The sequence below is a fragment of the Pseudophryne corroboree genome, chromosome 1, assembly GCF_028390025.1.
Source record: "Pseudophryne corroboree isolate aPseCor3 chromosome 1, aPseCor3.hap2, whole genome shotgun sequence".
Classification (NCBI taxonomy): domain Eukaryota; kingdom Metazoa; phylum Chordata; class Amphibia; order Anura; family Myobatrachidae; genus Pseudophryne; species Pseudophryne corroboree.
Window position 1 is genome coordinate 449,576,292 of NC_086444.1, and position 18,440 is coordinate 449,594,731.

An 18,440-nucleotide genomic window follows, 5' to 3' on the forward strand; every position below is an offset into this window, starting at 1 on the left:
TACAATCCTAGCATGCCCTGCTACAGTTTTGCTATTAAGGAATGCTAAAAACTGTGGCAGGGCATGCCGAGATGCGTAGTTTCACAACAGCTGAAGAGGCACAGGTTGACCAGGCCTGCTATAGAGGCTTCAAAGTAGTGTGTGAAATTAGTAAAGAGAACACAGTAAGTGACACGATATGGAGCAGCCAGATTTAAGTATGAATCTAAACTCATGCTGTATCATCTTGACCTATGTGCACATCACCATCCCAAACACAGCCCATGTAGTTCCCTTTACTTACCAGCTTTCTATGTGTTCTCTGCATTTCCTGCAGAACTTGCTCCAAAACAGAGTTAGTGAGACGTGTCATCAGGGAGAGTTGGGCAGCCCTGAAATGAGAAGCACAAGTCACAATATTAACTTTTTTGCAACATCATATTTGTACATAATTCTTGACACTAAGGGGTCAATCCGATTCCCTGCGAGGGGTGCGAGGTGCTGTTGCCACCGCGTGTACCCAAACTCGCATCCCTTGCAGTCTCATTTAGTCATCTACTTTCAGAATTTTGCTTGCAACCCCACAGGGCGAGTTGACGGTGCCGTAAATGCAGCATAGCGCGCCACTTACTCGCTCCTGCGAAAACATCACAGGGTGTGAGACTGATCCCTAATTGTGTTTTGGACTGTTATTTATACCGCTGCTGTCTATGGAGTTGTTTATTGTCAAAGGACACAGAAGAAGACAGAACAACCAATTCATTGCCCTTTTCTGTATATTTAGCAAAACCACCTTTCAATTAATAAGTGTGTGCATTTTTTATTTGTTTTTGAATGCCATTTCTGTGTGGCATATTGGGGTATATATACAGATGTGTTTGACTTTAGGGTTTAAAAGGCAATTATAAGTCAGGGGCTAAACCTACAGTATATTACAGGGTATCCGTTCACATGGTCGACCATGTTATGGTCGACAGTCATTAGGTCGACCACTATTGGTCGACAAGGACACATGGTCGACACATGAAAATGGTCGACACATGAAAGGTCGACACATGAAAAGGTCGACATGAGTTTTTTAACTTTTTTCCTTTTGGGAACTTTTCCATACTTTACGATCCACGTGGACTACGATTGGAACGGTAATCTGTGCCGAGCGAAGCGAAAGCACCATGCCCGAAGCATGGCGAGCGAAGCGAGCCATGCGAGGGGACGCAGTGCACTAATTGGGGTTCCCAGTCACTTTACGCAAAAAACGACACCAAAAAAAGTTACAAAACTCATGTCGACCTTTTCATGTGTTGACCTTTCATGTGTCGACCATTTTCATGTGTCGACCATGTGTCCATGTCGACCATGTCAATGTCGACCAATAGTGGTCGACCTAATGACTGTCGACCATAACATGGTCGACCATTCATACCGGAACAACATTACAGGTAGTTAACCTGGTAAACAGAATGGTATGTATTTCTGGTTAGGATGGTCTCTGTTCACCAATAGTCCTCGGTGTAAGGGGTTTATAAGGTAAATAAGAATGATCTTATTCCCTGTGGTCAGTTGCAGGACATACAGTGGGGGGGCTCTCAATCCATCAAGTATTTGAAGGAATGCCTAATTATAAACAACTTATTATAAAGTGTTTGAATTCCCATCCACAGAGTGGCCATCAAAGGGATAACATTAACTTATCTGAATCATACTGTGGACATATACCCATGTACAGTAGCCACCGTTCATCTCACATGCAAATTACCAAATGGGAATAATTTTGCTCCAGCTAATCCACACCAGGCAATGAGAGCATGTGCTGTGTGGCTTTTTTGCATCCGACGTTATGGCCTATCCTCAAACCCCTCTCCTATTACCACAATTTGGAACAACTCGGATTTCCCTCCAGGATCTTTTTTGAAGTCACATGGCTACACCTACCATCATACCCCAGATCAATTTTTTCTTTTATTGAGGGTAATTCATGGTGCACCCTAGACTCCTTAGTAAATAAATATGGAATTCTCTGCTCTGTGTTTTTTTTAATACCTACAACTTCGCTCCTATTTATATTTTCTCCCTAAGGCAGTGGTTCCCAAACTGTGTGCCTAGGCACCCTGGGGTGCCGTGACACACTTGCAGGGGTGCCTCGGGTTAGTGGTCCAGGATCAACACAAATTATTTATGGTCAAAGTGATAATAATCAAAACCAGTGCTAGTAGCTGCCAATCATAAAATATGTATACAATTAGACCAACAACTGTATCCACCACCACACAACTGAACCAAAGGGTAACAGGTAAGCACAATTTACTTAATTTATTATATTTTTTTCATTTATCAAAAATAAACTTTTGGACTAGGGGTGCCTTGAAAAAAATTCTAATACTCTCTGTGTCGTGATCCAATAAAGTGTGGAATCTCTGCCCTAAGGCAAAGGTCCTTCGGCAGGTAAACTCTTTTGAAAAACTGTGTCTTTATTATCAATGAGGCAGGGTATTATCTCTGTACTTTATGGTTTATTATGTTCCTCGGACTCTGAAGGTATTCTTTCACATGAAAGCAAGTGGGAGATTGATTTGGGATCTCCTCTGCAGGAGGATGTGTGGAAGATCATTAGACAGAAAGTAGGACAATCATCTATCAACTCCTCATTTAAGGAGAATTTATATAAACTTTATACTAGATGGTATTTAGTTCCTTTAAGGCTAAACAAGATCTTCCACGTGTCCTCCCCTATGTGTTTGAGGATATGCGGCCAAATCGGTGACTTTACACATATTTGGTGGAAATGCCCCAAGATGAGTATATTCTGGAGTCAAGTCAAAACACTTTTAGGAAATATTTTTAATAACCCAATTTCACTTAGCCCCTGGTCTGCGTTATTGAGCCTTCCTAGTGATGGTCTTAATGAAAATGCTAATAAGCTTACTCACCATGTTCTTAATGCAGCTAGATGTACAGTGGCTAAATGCTGGAAAACCCTGAACCTCCACCGCTAAGCATGGTAATGGCTAAAATTTCTACTATGGAGAAGATTACCACATCACTGCATGATAGATTAGTGAGATTTTGATGCAATCTGGGAACCTTGGTTTATGTATAATAATATTAATGTATAATAATATCTATTTCTCTTACGTCCTAGGGGATACTGGGAATCCATTTAGTACCAATGGGTACAGACGGGTCCACTAGGAGCCATGGGCACTTTAAGAATTTGATAGTGTGCGCTGGCTCCTCTCTCTATGCCCCTCCTAGCCGTTCACGTCTCTGGAAGCTCCTAAAGAGTTTTCTGCATTTATTTTCCCTGTTTGCTGTTTTCAGGCAGGACTGGATGGCACCAGCCTGCCTGTTTTGTGGGACTTAGGGGTAGTGGGGGGAAACGGGCCAACCTCTCTCAGGGTTAATTGTCCCGTTACCCGCTGACAGGACACTAGCTCCTGAGGGAACTATTCGCAAGCCCCACCACAGCGAGCGTACATTCCCGCAGCACGCCGCCACCGCTAACAGAGCCAGAGGAAAGAAGAGTGGTGAGTACTAAGCCAGCGTCCCGGTTAGTGGGTTGCCGACCATTATGGTGGCATGAGGGTATGGAGATGTACGGCTTCTGAAGGGGCGGACTGCGTCTCCCGCTGTGTAAGGACACTGAACAGCGGACACAGTACCCAGACTGGCAACAAAGCCATAAAAGGAATCTGTCTCCATTTTATGCACTCAGACACAAACAGCCAGTATAAAAAATAGCGGGAAGACCGCGTGCCATTGAAGGGACGGGGCTTCACTATGAGCAGATCCAGCAGCTCACCAGCGCCATTTTCCCTCTGCAGCTGACACAGACACTGACTGACAGGGATGCGCAGCTCCTCCGGAGAGACTCCAGCGGTACCAGGGGGTCATAGCAGGGGGGGAGCGGCTATTAGTGTACTAAGTCCCTAATCTAGGTACTTAGTCTGCGACCCGGCTAAGCTTGGCATTAGTGGTAAGGGCATCGTGTGCTGGCTCCATACTCTCTCTGTGTCTCCCTGGAAGGGCTCTTTGTGGGTTAATTGTGCATTTAACCTTTTCCTGTATGTGTGTGCTGTCACTATTACAGTATGTCAGGCAAAGAGTGTGTTTCATATGAGGCACAGTGTTCCTCTTCTCCAGGGGGTTCAATAGTGTGTACTCAGTGTAGTATCCCTTCCCAGGATAGCGGGGCAGAACCAGCATGGCAGTACTCCATTAGGGGAATGATTCCCAACATTTCTACTAAATTGTCCCAAAATGAGAAACAGTCGCAATACTTAAGACAATCTATGACTGAGTTTATGAAAAGAGACTCAGTACCCAAACCAGCGTCTCATTCCCCTGCCATTTGTCCGCAAAAACGTACTTTGGCCCATATCCTGCAGTCTGACTCTGATGATGAGGGGTCAGACATGGAGGTGGGGGAGGGTACTCTGTCACAGAGAATAGAGGCTCTCATAGAGGCTATCAGAGTAGTTCTGCATATCCCTGATAAGGTAACAGAGGAGAGTGAGGAATCTTATTTTAATATAAAAAATAAATCCTCAGCCACTTTTCCTGTGTCAAAGGAAGTAAATATCCTGTTTGAAGAACCGTGGGTTAATCCTGATAAGAAGTTTCAAATCCCTAAACGGTTGTTATCATCTTTTCCTTTTCCTCCTGAGGATAGGAAAAAATAGGAAAATGCACCGATAGTGGATGCATCGGTATCCAGGTTGTCACGAAAAATTGTATTGCCTGACCCGGGTGCAGCCTCCCTGAAAGACGCGGCTGATCGTAAAATTGAGACCACACTCAAATCCTTGTATACAGCTGCTGGGGTGGCCCAGAGACCCACTATAGCACGTGGGTGGATTACAAGAGCCATTGCCAAATGGTCGGGTAACCTAATTAGGGGTTAGATACCTTGCCTCAAGGGGAGATTATTTTACTCCTGCAACATATACAGGACTCTGCGAACTTTATGGTGGAGGCCATAAAATAAATAGGCTTGCTTAATACACGCACCACTGCTATGGCAGTGTCAGCATGCAGGGGCTTATGGCTACACCAGTGGACTGCTGAAGTGGACTCCAGGATAGGCGTGGAAGGTCTACCCTTCACAGGAGAGGCCTTATTTAGAGATGGACTAGACAAATGGATCTCCAAAGCTACTGCGGGTAAGTCCACATATCTTCCTTCTGCAGCTCCACCAGCTAGGAAGGCTTACTCAGGTCCCAATTTACAGTCCTTTCAGACGGCCAAGTTTAGGGGAAAACCCAGAGATTCTTCTACAGCCACCAGATGCGCTAGAGGTAAACCACGCAAACCAGCAACTGCCGGTTCACAGGAACAGGGCTCAAGCTCTGCTTCCTCAAAACCTTCAGCATGACGGTGGACCACGATGCCTGGAAGACTGGCAGGTGGAAGCCCGACTAAAATTCTTCAGTCACATCTGGACAAGTTTTTAAAAAAAAAGACAAGAACAGTACACTGCTTGCTCAGCGCCCAAGGAATAGATTATACAAATAAAAAAATATAATAATAAAGAAATTTCCCTGTTACATGCGCAGCAGTAAAACACAATGTGAGTGTTTAGAGAAAGAACCAATTAAAACAAAAAGACGGCTGTGCAATATACCAAGGGAAATGTGAGAGCCGATGTGTGTAAGATAAATTTATTAACCATAGGCACAATAAACAATTTTGGAGTAAAATAAAAAATATTATAAAATACAGTACATTAATAAAACGCACACCTTGATTATCAATATATATTAAATATATCACGCTGAGTGAAGCGACAGCTGTTTAGTCCTCTAAATGAGTGTCCACAAGCATCATAGGAAGTTCAGCTGATGTATTAATGATGGAACAGTAAGCAATAGGCAATCCCAAAGGTTTAGTAAATTTGCCAACATCAAACTGGATGGTGAAAGTATAATAATACCTCTCCCGTGGGCTGGTCCAAAGCGGAGCGTCCTCGGCTGTGTGTCCTGCGATGCCCACTAGTGCTGAATAGCAAGGAGGGGGAAGCCGTCAGATCACTCGAAAGTTTGAGCCGCGTTCTGAGATGAGCGGCTGGCGGGGAACAACACGTCCGCAACGGCTCACCCGGTCACTGAAGCACACCTTCAATACAGACACCCGGAGCAAGGAGTGCTGGAGGAGGCAGGACCTGTGTTGATGGAGGCAGCTGGCAGACAGAAGCACGTCCGCAAAGGCTCATAGGATCGCTGAAGCTTGCTTCCAATGTGGACACCTGGTGCAAGGTGTGATGAAGGAGGCGGGACCTAACGCGTTTCGTCACGTGACCCGTGACTTTATCAAAGGTATAATCCTGCCTCAGTCTGAAACGGTATTTAAAGCCCAATGGCTAAGTGTGCAAAGGTGTGGATAATCAATTAATAAATATAATTGAACATAATTAAACACATCGGCTCTCATATGTGGATAACAAATAAAACTAATTAAAAAGATAAGAAAATGCATTCTCAACATCTCATAAGTTTGTTGCAACGCACATGCTTCAATCTATTCAATAAAAAGCGCTCATTAGATAGTAAAGAGTTGAATGTTTAAATAGAAGTAAATTGACATGAGATTTAATACACTGTTGCTATGTTTCTCTAGACTTCAGGCTATCTTCATGTCATTTTACTTCTACTTAAACATTCAACTCTTTACTATCTAATGAGCGCTTTTTATTGAATAGATTGAAGCATGTGCGGTGCAACAAACTTATGAGATGTTGAGAATGCATTTTCTTATCTTTTTAATTAGTTTAATATGTTATCCACATATGAGAGCCGATGTGTTTAATTATGTTCAATTATATTTATTAATTGATTATCCACACCTTTGCACACTTAGCCATTGGGCTTTAAATACCGTTCCAGACTGAGGCAGGATTATACCTTTGATAAAGTCATGGGTCACGTGACGAAACGCGTTAGTTCCCGCCTCCTTCATCACACCTTGCACCAGGTGTCCACATTGGAAGCAAGCTTCAGCGATCGTATGAGCCTTTGCGGACGTGCTTCTGTCTGCCAGCTGCCTCCATCAACACAGGTCCTGCCTCCTCCAGCACTCCTTGCTCCGGGTGTCTGTATTGAAGGTGTGCTTCAGTGACCGGGTGAGCCGTTGCGGACGTGCTGTTCCCCACCAGCCGCTCATCTCAGAACGCAGCTCAAACTTTCGAGTGATCTGACGGCTTCCCCCTCCTTGCTATTCAGCACTAGTGGGCATCGCAGGACACACAGCCGAGGACGCTCGGCTTTGGACCAGCCCACGGGAGAGGTATTATTATACTTTCACCATCCAGTTTGATGTTGGCAAATTTACTAAACCTTTGGGATTGCCTATTGCTTACTGTTCCATCATTAATACATCAGCTGAACTTCCTATGATGCTTGTGGACACTCATTTAGAGGACTAAACAGCTGTCGCTTCACTCAGCGTGATATATTTAATATATATTGATAATCAAGGTGTGCGTTTTATTAATGTACTGTATTTTATAATATTTTTTATTTTACTCCAAAATTGTTTATTGTGCCTATGGTTAATAAATTTATTTTACACACATCGGCTCTCACATTTCCCTTGGTATATTGCGCAGCCGTCTTTTTGTTTTAATTGGACAAGTTTTTGCCAGGATCCCTGGGTCATAGATCTTATTTCCCAGGGCTACAGACTGGAGTTCCAGGAGCTCCCATCTCACAGATTCTTCAAATTAGGCTTACCAGTTTCACAAGAGGCAAGTATAACTTTACAGAACGCCATTCAAAAACTGGTACAGACTCAGGTCATTGTTCCAGTTCCACCTCTTCTGCAAAAAAAGGGGTATTATTCCAACTTGTTTGTAGTACTGAAACCGGCGTTTTGGCAGCTTTATCAAAGGTGCCAAAACGCCAGCGAAACACGTAAGGGGACCAGCCTTGACCCTGACACTTCAAAGCCACCTTTAGCACACCTCTACAGTTATTGCCATCTTGGACATTTTCAACCTATAGATGTGGAAAATTAATACAGGGAAAACCACCAAACATCTGTGTCGGATCGGAGACAGCCTCTGGACCTTCGCTAGGTGGGATACCCGGCCAATCCACTAAACATCTGGTAATTATAGCACAAGATTGGATACATCTGCATATCTTTATTAAGGATCCTGTTGATATTGTGACCGGTCACAGGGACATCATCATTATTATCAGGTGTGCCTACACACATCAATTGTCGGTGGTCAGAGACTGGTTATAGAGGCTCTATTTTTTATGGTTTTATAAGTGCAAATTTTTTTTTTATATATATATATGTCAAATAACATTAAACAAATGTGATTTATTTTATGAAAACACCTGTTTTTCAGATTCATTGTTAGCGCTGTTTTTCTCTTTTACATGGCGGTAGACGCTCTGACAACTTTGTGGGTCTACCAGCTAGTGTACGTGTTTCTCCACTTCCTCTGATCCCAAGAATTCTAAAAAGAATAAAAAGGGAAAAGGTTCAAGCAATCCTCATTGCTCCGGACTGGCCTCGAAGGGCCTGGTACGTGGATCTTCTCGAGATGCTGATCGAAGATCCGTGGCCTCTACCTATTCACGAGGATCTTCTGCAACAGGGCCCGCGGCTACGTTTAACGACATGGAAGTTGAACGGCTGATTCTAGCCAGGAGAGGGGTTCCTGACAAGGTCATCCCGACTATGATCCAAGCCAGGAAGGGAGTAACATCTAAACAGTACCATTGTATATGGAAGAAGTATGTCTCGGTGTGAAAGCAGACAATATTCTGCAGTGGAATTTCATCTGGGACGTTTCCTGCTTTTTCTGCAGTCGGGAGTGGATATGAGCCTACGTCTAGGCTCCATTAAAGTCCAGATTTTGGCCTTTTCTATTTACTTTCAGACACAATTGGCTTCTCTCCCTGAGGTCCAGACGTTTTTGAAGGGTGTTTTGCACATCCAACCTCCCTTTGTGCCTCCCACGGCACCTTGGGATCTCAATTTGGTTCTGCACTTCCTCCAATCGGACTGGTTTGAAACATTACAGGAGGTGAATGTAAAGTACCTTACGTGGAAGACCGTCACACTGCTGGTCTTGGTTTCAGCAAGACGTGTGTCGGAGCTGGTGGAATTGTCTTACAAGAGCCCCTACTTAATTTTCCATGAGGACAGAGCTGAACTAAGGACTCGTCAGCAATTTCTTCCTAAGGTGGTGTCCGCATTTCACATCAACCAACCTATTGTGGTTCTGGTTGTTACGGACACCTCTGCTACTTCAAAGTCTTTGGATGTTGTGAGGGCCTTAAAGGTGTATGTAAAGAGAACAGCTCATCACAGGAAATCGGACTCGCTGTTCGTTCTCTATGGTCTTGGTGCACGTTGGGGTCACAGTTAGTGGAAGGTGGGATGTCCTTAAGAGAGATTATAGGGACCTAGGACAAAAATTAAAGGCAAGGACATCTAAGGTAATATTCTCTGAAATATTACCTGTGCCACGCGCTAGTCCAGGAAGGCAGAGGGAGATTAGGGAGGTAAATGTGTGGCTTAAAGACTGGTGTAGGAAGGAGGGGTTGTATTCTTAGAACACTGGGCGGACTTCTCAGTCAGGCACCATCTTTTTGGACGCGATGGATTGCACCTGAATGAGGAGGGGGCAGCGGTGCTGGGGGGAAGGATGGTTAGAAGGTTGGAGGAGATTTTAAACTAGGTGCCTGGGGGAGGGATTAGAAAGAATTAGTGGGACAATTAGAGAGCAAAGAATAGTGGGATGTATAAAGTATAATGGGGGTGGAGAGGGGGGAAGGAGTGAAAGAGTTAGCAATGGTAATTTAAGGGATACCATGGTTCCTAAGGAAATGTCATGTACAACAGAACTTGCGGATCAGGGAATTAAGAAACTTAAGTGTATGATTGCAAATGCAAGAAGCCTAACAAATAAAATGGGGGAATTAGAGGCAATTGCACATAATGACCATTATGACATAATGGGGGTAATTCCAAGTTGATCGCAGCAGGAAATTTTTTAGCAGTTGGGCAAAACCATGTGCAGTGCAAGTGAGGCAGATATAACATGTGCAGAGAGAGTTAGATTTGGGTGTGGTGTGTTCAATCTGCAATCTAAATTGCAGTGTAAAAATAAAGCAGACAGTATTTACCCTGCACAGAAACAAAATAACCCACCCAAATCTTACTCTCTCGGCACATGTTATATCTGCCTCCCCTGCAGTGCACATGGTTTTGCCCAATTGCTAACAAACTTGCTGCTGCAATCAAATCAGAATTACCCCCAATAGGCATTACTGAGACATGGTGGGACGATTCTCACGACTGGACGGCAAACATTGAGGGATACACTCTCTTCAGGAGAGATAGGATTAATAAAAAGGGAGAAGGTGTCTCTATGTTAAACCATTCTTAAAACCATATTTAAAGGAGGTCAGTTACGAGGGGACTGGAGATAACGTAGAGTCATTATGGGTTGAGATTTCGAGTGGGGGTAAAGATACAAAAAAACTTTTAATAGGGACATGCTATAAACTGCCAGATATTAGTGTGGCTGATGAATTACTACTCTTGCAGCAAATCGAAAAAGCTGCAGGTATGGGGGACGTCGTTATTGTTGGGGACTTCAATTACCCGAACATAAATTGGAACACTGAAACAGTAAATACAGCTAGGGTTAACAGGTTCTTAAACATACTAAAAGATCATTACTTGTCACAGGTAATTGAGGAGCCAACTAGGCAAGGGGCTATACTGGACCTAGTACTAACAAATAATGAGGAAATAATAACAAACACTAAAGTAGGGGAGACCCTAAGAAATAGCGATCACAATATGATCACATTCAATATCAGCTTCCAAAAACAACAATATAAGGGTATAACCAAGATTTTTAACTTTAGGAAAGCAAATTTCACATTGCTGAAACAAGCGATGAAGGAGATTAATTGGGAAATTGTATTTCATGGTAAGAATACTGCTGAAATGTGGGACATTTTTACAACTGCGCTCAATAAGTACACTAATTTATTTATTCCCAAAGTCAACAAAAACAGAAGTTGGAAATCCAAACCAATGTGGCTTAATAAAAAGGTCAAGGAACTAATGGATAAAAAGAAGCATGCTTTCAAAGCATTTAAGTCTGACGGAAAGGTGGAATCATTCCAGTTCTACAAGGAATGTAACAATAAATGCAAAAAAGCAATTAGAGCAGCTAAAATAGAAAATGGAAAAAAAATCGCAAAGGAGAGTAAAACAAATCCGAAAAAGTTCTTTAAGTATATACAGTGATTGCGCTAAGCCGAAAAAAAAGTGGGTCCCAGGGACCCCTCACTTTTAAAAATTGGGGTCCTAACTGTCCTTTTGTGGGTCCCATCGGAATGAAGGTTCTTATTAATTATTCAAATATAAAAACACAACAACAAAACAAAAACTTAGGCGTCTGGCTTTGTGGGGAAGGGGCTTGGCCACATAATAGTGGCAATTCACATTACACCACACAGTAGTGCCGCTTATACACATTGCACCAGGTAGAACCTCCTATACACACTGCGCCAGGCAGAGCACATTATACGCATTGCACCAGGTAGAGCACATTATACACATTGCACCAAGCAGAACCACCTATACACATTGTGCCAGGCAGAGCACGTTATACACATTGTGCCAGGCAGAGCACGCTATACACTTTGCGCCAGGCAGAGCACGCTATACACTTTGCTCCAGGCAGAGCACATTATACACTTTGCGCCAGGTATAACCAGCTATACACATTGCGCCTGGCAGAGCACGTTATACACATTGCTCCTGGCAGAGCACGTTATATACATTGCGCCAGGCAGAGTACATTATATACATTGCGCCAGACAGAGCACGTTATACACTTTGCGCCTGGCAGAGCACGTTATACACTTTGCGCCTGGCAGAGCACGTTATATACATTGTGCCAGGCAGAGCACGTTATATACATTGCGCCAGGCAGAGTACGTTATATACATTGCACCAGGTAGAACCACCTATACAACCACTGAGCCAGGCAGATCACGTTATACATTTTAAACGGGGAGAAGCTGCGGGCAGCGCGATTGAATGGGGAGAAGCTACCAGTGGTGATTTGATGGCAAGAGAGGCACTGAAACAGTATTATTAGCAGAGACACACTGGTCACTCAGAGACCTCTCTGCTTGTAGTGCGTAAAACGCGATATAGCGCATATTTTGCAATCAGTGACTATAGTGGGAAGAGAGTGAGGTGGGTGTAGGGGGAAGAGAGAGGGGGGCTGTAGGGGGAATAGAGAAACTGACTGAGGGGGGAGACGGACAGAGAGCGGGGTGACAGAAGAAGAGAGACGGACAGAGAGAGGGGGCGGGACGGACAGAGAGAGAGAGGTGGGGAGACAGAGAGGGAACGAGACGGACAGAGAGAGAGAGAGGGAACGAGACGGACAGAGAGAGAGAGAGGGAACGAGACGGACAGAGAGAGAGAGAGGGAACGAGACGGACAGAGAGAGAGAGCGGGAACGAGACGGACAGAGAGAGAGAGCGAGGAGACGGACAGAGAGAGAGGGAACGAGGAGACGGACAGAGAGAGAGAGGGAGGGAATGAGACTGACAGAGAGAGGGAATGAGAGAGAGAGAGAGAGAGAGAGAGGGAACGAGACGGCCAGAGAGAGAGGGAACGAGAGAGAGAGCGGGAGGGAGAGGGAACGAGACGGACAGAGAGAGAGAGGGAACGAGAGAGAGAGGGGGAGGGAGAGGGAACGAGACGGACAGAGAGAGAGAGGGAACGAGAGAGAGAGGGGGAGGGAGAGGGAACGAGACGGACAGAGAGAGAGAGAGGGAACGAGACGGACAGAGCGAGAGAACGAGACGGACAGAGAGAGAGCGAGACGGACAGAGAGAGAGAGCGAGACGGAGAGAGAGAGAGCGAGACGGAGAGAGAGAGGGAATGAGAGAGAGAGAACATGACGGAGAGATAGAGGGAACGAGACGGACAGAGCGAGAGAGAAAGGGTGGAGATCGAGAGAGGGGATAGATGGAGGCAGAGGAAAGGGAGTGATTGAGAGAGGGGCTTGTACTACTGTCACATTGCTTGAAGTCAGTGGTGTATGGACACGACTGCCAGTGCCTCTGCACATTCCTCCGACGGACTTTTGGAGCCGGGGACGGTCAGGACAGGGGCATACCTCCCAACTGTCCCAATTTTTGCGGGACAGTCCCGCTGTCCCACCCGTGGCCAGCAGTGTCCCGCGGTGGTGGGGGGGACATTTGGGAGGCTTTTGCACTCACAGCAGAGCCGAGTGAATAGACGCTGTGCGCATGCGCACACAGCGTCTATTCATGGAGGTACTGGGGGCATGCCAGCAGCTCACTGAGCACTGGCCATGCCCCCCTTGTAACAAGAATGGGGCCGTGGCTCGCGTTCGCGGAATTGCAGTGAGGCCACGCCCCTTTATGCAAAGCCACGCCCATTTTATGTAGACACGCCCCTTTTCGGCGCGGAAGTCCCTTTTGACAATATTGAAAGTTGGGAGGTATGCAGGGGTGTAATAGAAGTAGGCAAGGGCTGAGAGAGCGGCCCCTGTCCTCCCCTTCCAGCCCGGTGTCTGTGTCAGCAGCAATAGAGGGGGAGTTTAGATTAGTAAAATAGGTACGGAGGAGAAGGAGAGCGAACCTTTTACTGGCCGGGAGACAGGACCCAAGTGACTGGCTGTGCAGTGCTGGTCTTAACACACGGGCTCTGGGGCACTGGTGGTGGGCGGGCGAACAGGCGCAGCGCTGTTCGCGGCATTTAATGAGTCAAAGAGACTCGTTGTAATGCCGTCCCTGAACCAGCCCCCACCACGGGAACAGACAGCCCCCCTCTCCCCACGCCACTTAAACAGCTTAAAGCAAATATCTACCGTGAGATCGCGGAGCACCCGACTCCCTTCTCCCCGGCCACGGACCACTGGCAGCACTCAGAAGCCAAACCCCCTCCCCAGCCGCGGGTTACCCACTGTCACAGAGAATCGCTGCCACGGAGCTGCTCTATCATGTCCTGTCTGGCAAGGCTCCACCTCCTGTTTTTAAAGCCTGGCGCCGGGCCGCCACGCCAATCAATCTGCCAGGCTAGGGATTGGCTGCAGCGGAGCGCGTCCCAGAGGACTCACGCATGTTGGAAATGTGAGTCCCTGAACATCAATACCGGGTAAAAAACGCGCTATAGCGCGTTTTTGCGAACACTGATATAAATGGTAAAAGGTTGAAAAAGGAGAATATTGGGCCCTTAAAGGGTAAGCTGGATGTCTTGATTAATGATGATAGAGAAAAAGCAGATTTATTTAATAAATTATTTTCATCAGTATTCATGAAAGAGGACAGGTTGACAAGAATAGCGCATAGATAAATAATAATAATGACCCACTGCTTGGTACTTGCTTAAACGAGGGAGTAATCCGGGAGAGACTGAGTAAAATGAAGATAAATAAATCTCCTGGGCCGGATGGACTCCACCCCAGGGTTCTTATGGAACTCAACGTAGAGATATCGAAACCTCTGTATTTGATCTTCATCGAGTCAATTAGATCAGGAATGATACCAAAGGACTGGCGTATAGCAGAGGTAGTCCCAATATTTAAAAAGGGTATTAAAACGCTCCCCGGGAACTATAGACCGGTTAGCTTGACATCTATAGTAGGGAAAATACTAGAAGGTATATTAAGGGATAGCATTCTAGAGTACTTGGATACCTCCAAGGTTATTACTAGGAATCAACATGGATTTGTGAAGGACAGGTCATGTCAAACTAACTTAATAAGCTTCTACGAGAAAGTGAGCGATAATATTGATAAGGGTCAAGCAGTGGATGTGATCTTTTTAGACCTCTCTAAGGCTTTTGACAAAGTTCCACACAAGAGACTAATCCTCAAACTAAGAGAGCTTGGGGTGGGAAATACTGTCTGCACTTGGGTGAGTAATTGGCTGTTTAATAGGGAACAGCGAGTGGGGGTTAATGGGATGCACTCTGAATGGGCTTCAGTACTCAGTGGAATACCGCAGGGCTCAGTACTCGGGCTATTGCTGTTTAATATATTCATTAATGACCTAGGTGAGGGACTGGAAAGCACAGTGTAAATTTTCGCAGATGACACTAAATTATGTAGAATAATTAATTCAGACAAGGATGTTGAGTCTCTACAGAATGATTTAACTAGACTGGAGGCCTGGGCAGACAAATGGGGAATGAGGTTCAATATAGACAAATGTAAAGTTATGCACCTTGGGACTAGGAACAATCAGGCAGCCTATAAACTAAATGGGGAAAATGTAGGAATAACGGTAGTTGAAAAGGATCTGGGTGTGCTCCTCGATAATAAACTTGATAGCAGTTTGCAATGTCAAAATGCAGCACGAAAAGGGTAATAAGGTGTTATCATGCATAAAACGGGGTATGGAGACAAGGGATGAGAGTGTAATCCTGCCACTGTATAAATCATTGGTGCGACCACACCTGGAATATTGTGTACAGTTCTGGGCACCATACTATAAAAAAGATATTTTGGAACTCGAAAGGGTTCAGAGGCGAGCCACCAAACTTGTTAAGGGGTTAGAGGCACTGGATTATGAGGAAAGACTAAAAAGGCTTGATATGTTCACACTGGAAAAGAGGCAACTGAGAGGGGACATCATTAATATTCATAAATACATTAAGGGACATTACAAGGATCTATCATCTATCACGATTTGTTTACCAAAAAAACACTACATAGGACACGAGGACACCCACTGAGGTTAGAGGAGAAAAAATTCCATACCCAACGGAGAAAAGGATTCTTCACAGTAAGAGCAGTAAGGATTTGGAATTCTCTTCCAGAGAAGGTAGTAATGGTGGACACAATCAATAAGTTTAAAAATGGATTAGATAAATTCCTAGCGGAAAAAAATATCCAGGAATACAGCATTTAATTAATATTTAAAAAAATAAAATAATGTAATGTACAATAGATTGAACTCGATGGACATTTGTCTTTTTTCAACCTCAACAACTATGTAACTATGTAACTATCCCAATAAAATTGGGTGTCTTGCTTTGAAGCAGTCAGTTGCATGCTGGATCAGGCTCACTATCCAGCATGCTTATTCCATTGCAGGCTTGCCGGTTCCAGGCTCTGTACAGGCCCACTCTACAATATCGGTGGGTTCTTCTTGGGGGGCTGCCCTGGGTGTCTCTGCTTTGCAGCTCTGCCAAGCAGCTACTTGGTCAGGTTCGAACAAGTTTGCTAAGTTTTAAAAGTTCGATACTTTGGCCTCTGAGGACCTTCAGTTTGGTCAATCAGTTCTGCAGGAACCTCAGTACTCTCCCACCCGGTTTGGGAGCTTTGGTACTTCCCCATGGTACTAAATGAATTCCCAGTATTCCCTAGGATGTAAGAGAAAATAGGATTTTAATTACCTACCGGTAAATCCTTTTCTCGTAGTCCTTAGGGGATACGGGGCGCCCGCCCGGTGCTTCGTTCTTTCTGCACTGTTACTTGGTTAAGTAATGTTGGTTTGTTCAGCTGTTGCTGTTCATGGTTTCAAGTTTGGTTAGTATGGCTTTCCTATTGTTCTGTGTGTGCTGGTTCGTAATCTCACCACTATCCTTATCTATCCTTCTCTCAAAGCATGTCCGTCTCCTCGGGCACAGTTTCCTAGACTGAGTATGGTAGGAGGGGCATCGAGGGAGGAGCCAGCGCACACTATCAAATTCTTAAAGTGCCAATGGCTCCTAGTGGACCAGTCTATACCCCCATGGTACTAAATGGATTCCCAGTATCCTCTACGGACTATGAGAAAAGGATTTACCGGTAGGTAATTAAAATCCTATTTTCCTAAAATTTTATACACTAAACTGTGTAGCATGGTCCAGGTCATATTCTAGGAGAACCCCCTATAGGGTTTATATTTTTGAGGGCTTATATGTTTGCTTGTGACCGTGCCCGGAATCTGTGTATGAGTACTCAATTTATGTTGAAATTACCGAATTAAGGTGTTTGTAAAATTTGTTTATGTGATTATAAGAGGTTGGCCAGTTAATCTTGTCTCTTGTGGTGGTGGTGGCGGTGGTGGTGGTGCCCCCCCCCCCCCCCCCCCCCCCCCCTTTGTCCTTCCTTTTCCTTTTCTCTTCTGTTCTATTTATATTTAAAAAAAAATGATTGAATGTCTTATGGTTAATCAGTATACTGTGTAATTTGATCTCTAGCCTGGGTAGCTCAGTATTTAATGTACTGGAAGCTATGGAATTTGTGTATTTGTTTTTGTACATTTGAAATGGTTAACACAAATGAGAAGAATACCATGCCTACTGAACATATGGGCTCATGTACCACATAAGCGAGCAACAAGATAATAGTTCCCGATAAATTCTAAGGCCACTTTAGTCAGTAAGGAAAAAGTCAATGAAGGAGTTTTGCTATTGGAATAAATGAAAACTGGAGACCTAGAAACTAAGGGTCTGATTCAGTGATGGGCGGGAATTCACTGCAGCTTGCCAGCAGCTTTGAATTTGCTTTGAAGGGGGGGCATGTGGCAGACGTCTCAGTAGAAGAGACGTCTCCTGCATGTAAATGAGATCCCAGCATTGCGACTGACGTTACAAGCTGAGATCCAACATCGCTACCATTGGAAATGGGGGCTGCAGGGCCAGGAAGTCTGCGTGGTGACACGCAGACCTTTAGCTATCCCCTCCAAGAAAACAGGAACGCAGGCTTCCCCCTGCCCGCTACCGACCCGCTCAACACTGCTGCCTGTACCTGCGTCCATTCTGAATCAGGCCCTAAATCCCTTTGTTGCATCTTCCAGGTAAGTAATTACAATGGAACTACTGCAGAGGCTGTAAGTGCTGATTGCACCTATCACTATGGGTATGGTATGCGTGACGGGGGCGGATCCTGGCAGCGGAATGCCGGCATGGGGGGGCGAGCGCAACAAGCCCCTTGCGGGCTCGCTGCGCTCGCTACATCCCATCACTATACATAACACTATTAATACATAACACTATTAAAAGGGAGCTCTACGTCCAAGCTTCCTTAAATCTAAGCAGTGACCCCAGAATACATAGCGCCATGTGTGATGTTAGAAGCTAAGGTTTGATAGGTAGAATACAAGCAACTTGAGTTTAAGACTGAATATGAGCACCAATATTCAAGGACTTTACTGGCACTCTAACTCTACAAAGCATTACACTTACACGTGGCACAGTATGTTCATGATTCACTTTGTTTTTGCTTTTTGTTGGATTATGTATCGGAGTTAGTGTCATAAAGGAAACTGCATATAGTCTACTGTGCTTTTAGGACACTTGTGCAGAACAGATTATATGTAATGCTATCCTGGATAATCATTAGAACTTGTGTTCATCAATACTCTAGAGGCACTTTTGTTGCTTATCTCAGAATCAGATGTTTCCTGCTGCAATCCACCTTTCTTCTAGTGTGTCTGACTGCTTTCCTAAAC

General features: G+C 44.8%; 1 protein-coding gene across 2 annotated transcripts in view; it reads right to left on the reverse strand.

The window, feature by feature from the left end:
• Positions 1-18,440, reverse strand: part of CARMIL3 (capping protein regulator and myosin 1 linker 3) — a 156,444-nt gene that overhangs the window by 44,791 nt on the left and 93,213 nt on the right. For both annotated transcript variants that reach the window (XM_063913575.1, XM_063913577.1), the window contains exon 28: positions 284-371. In XM_063913575.1, coding sequence (XP_063769645.1) covers positions 284-371 — 88 coding nt within the window. The remainder of the gene's footprint in view (positions 1-283; positions 372-18,440) is intronic.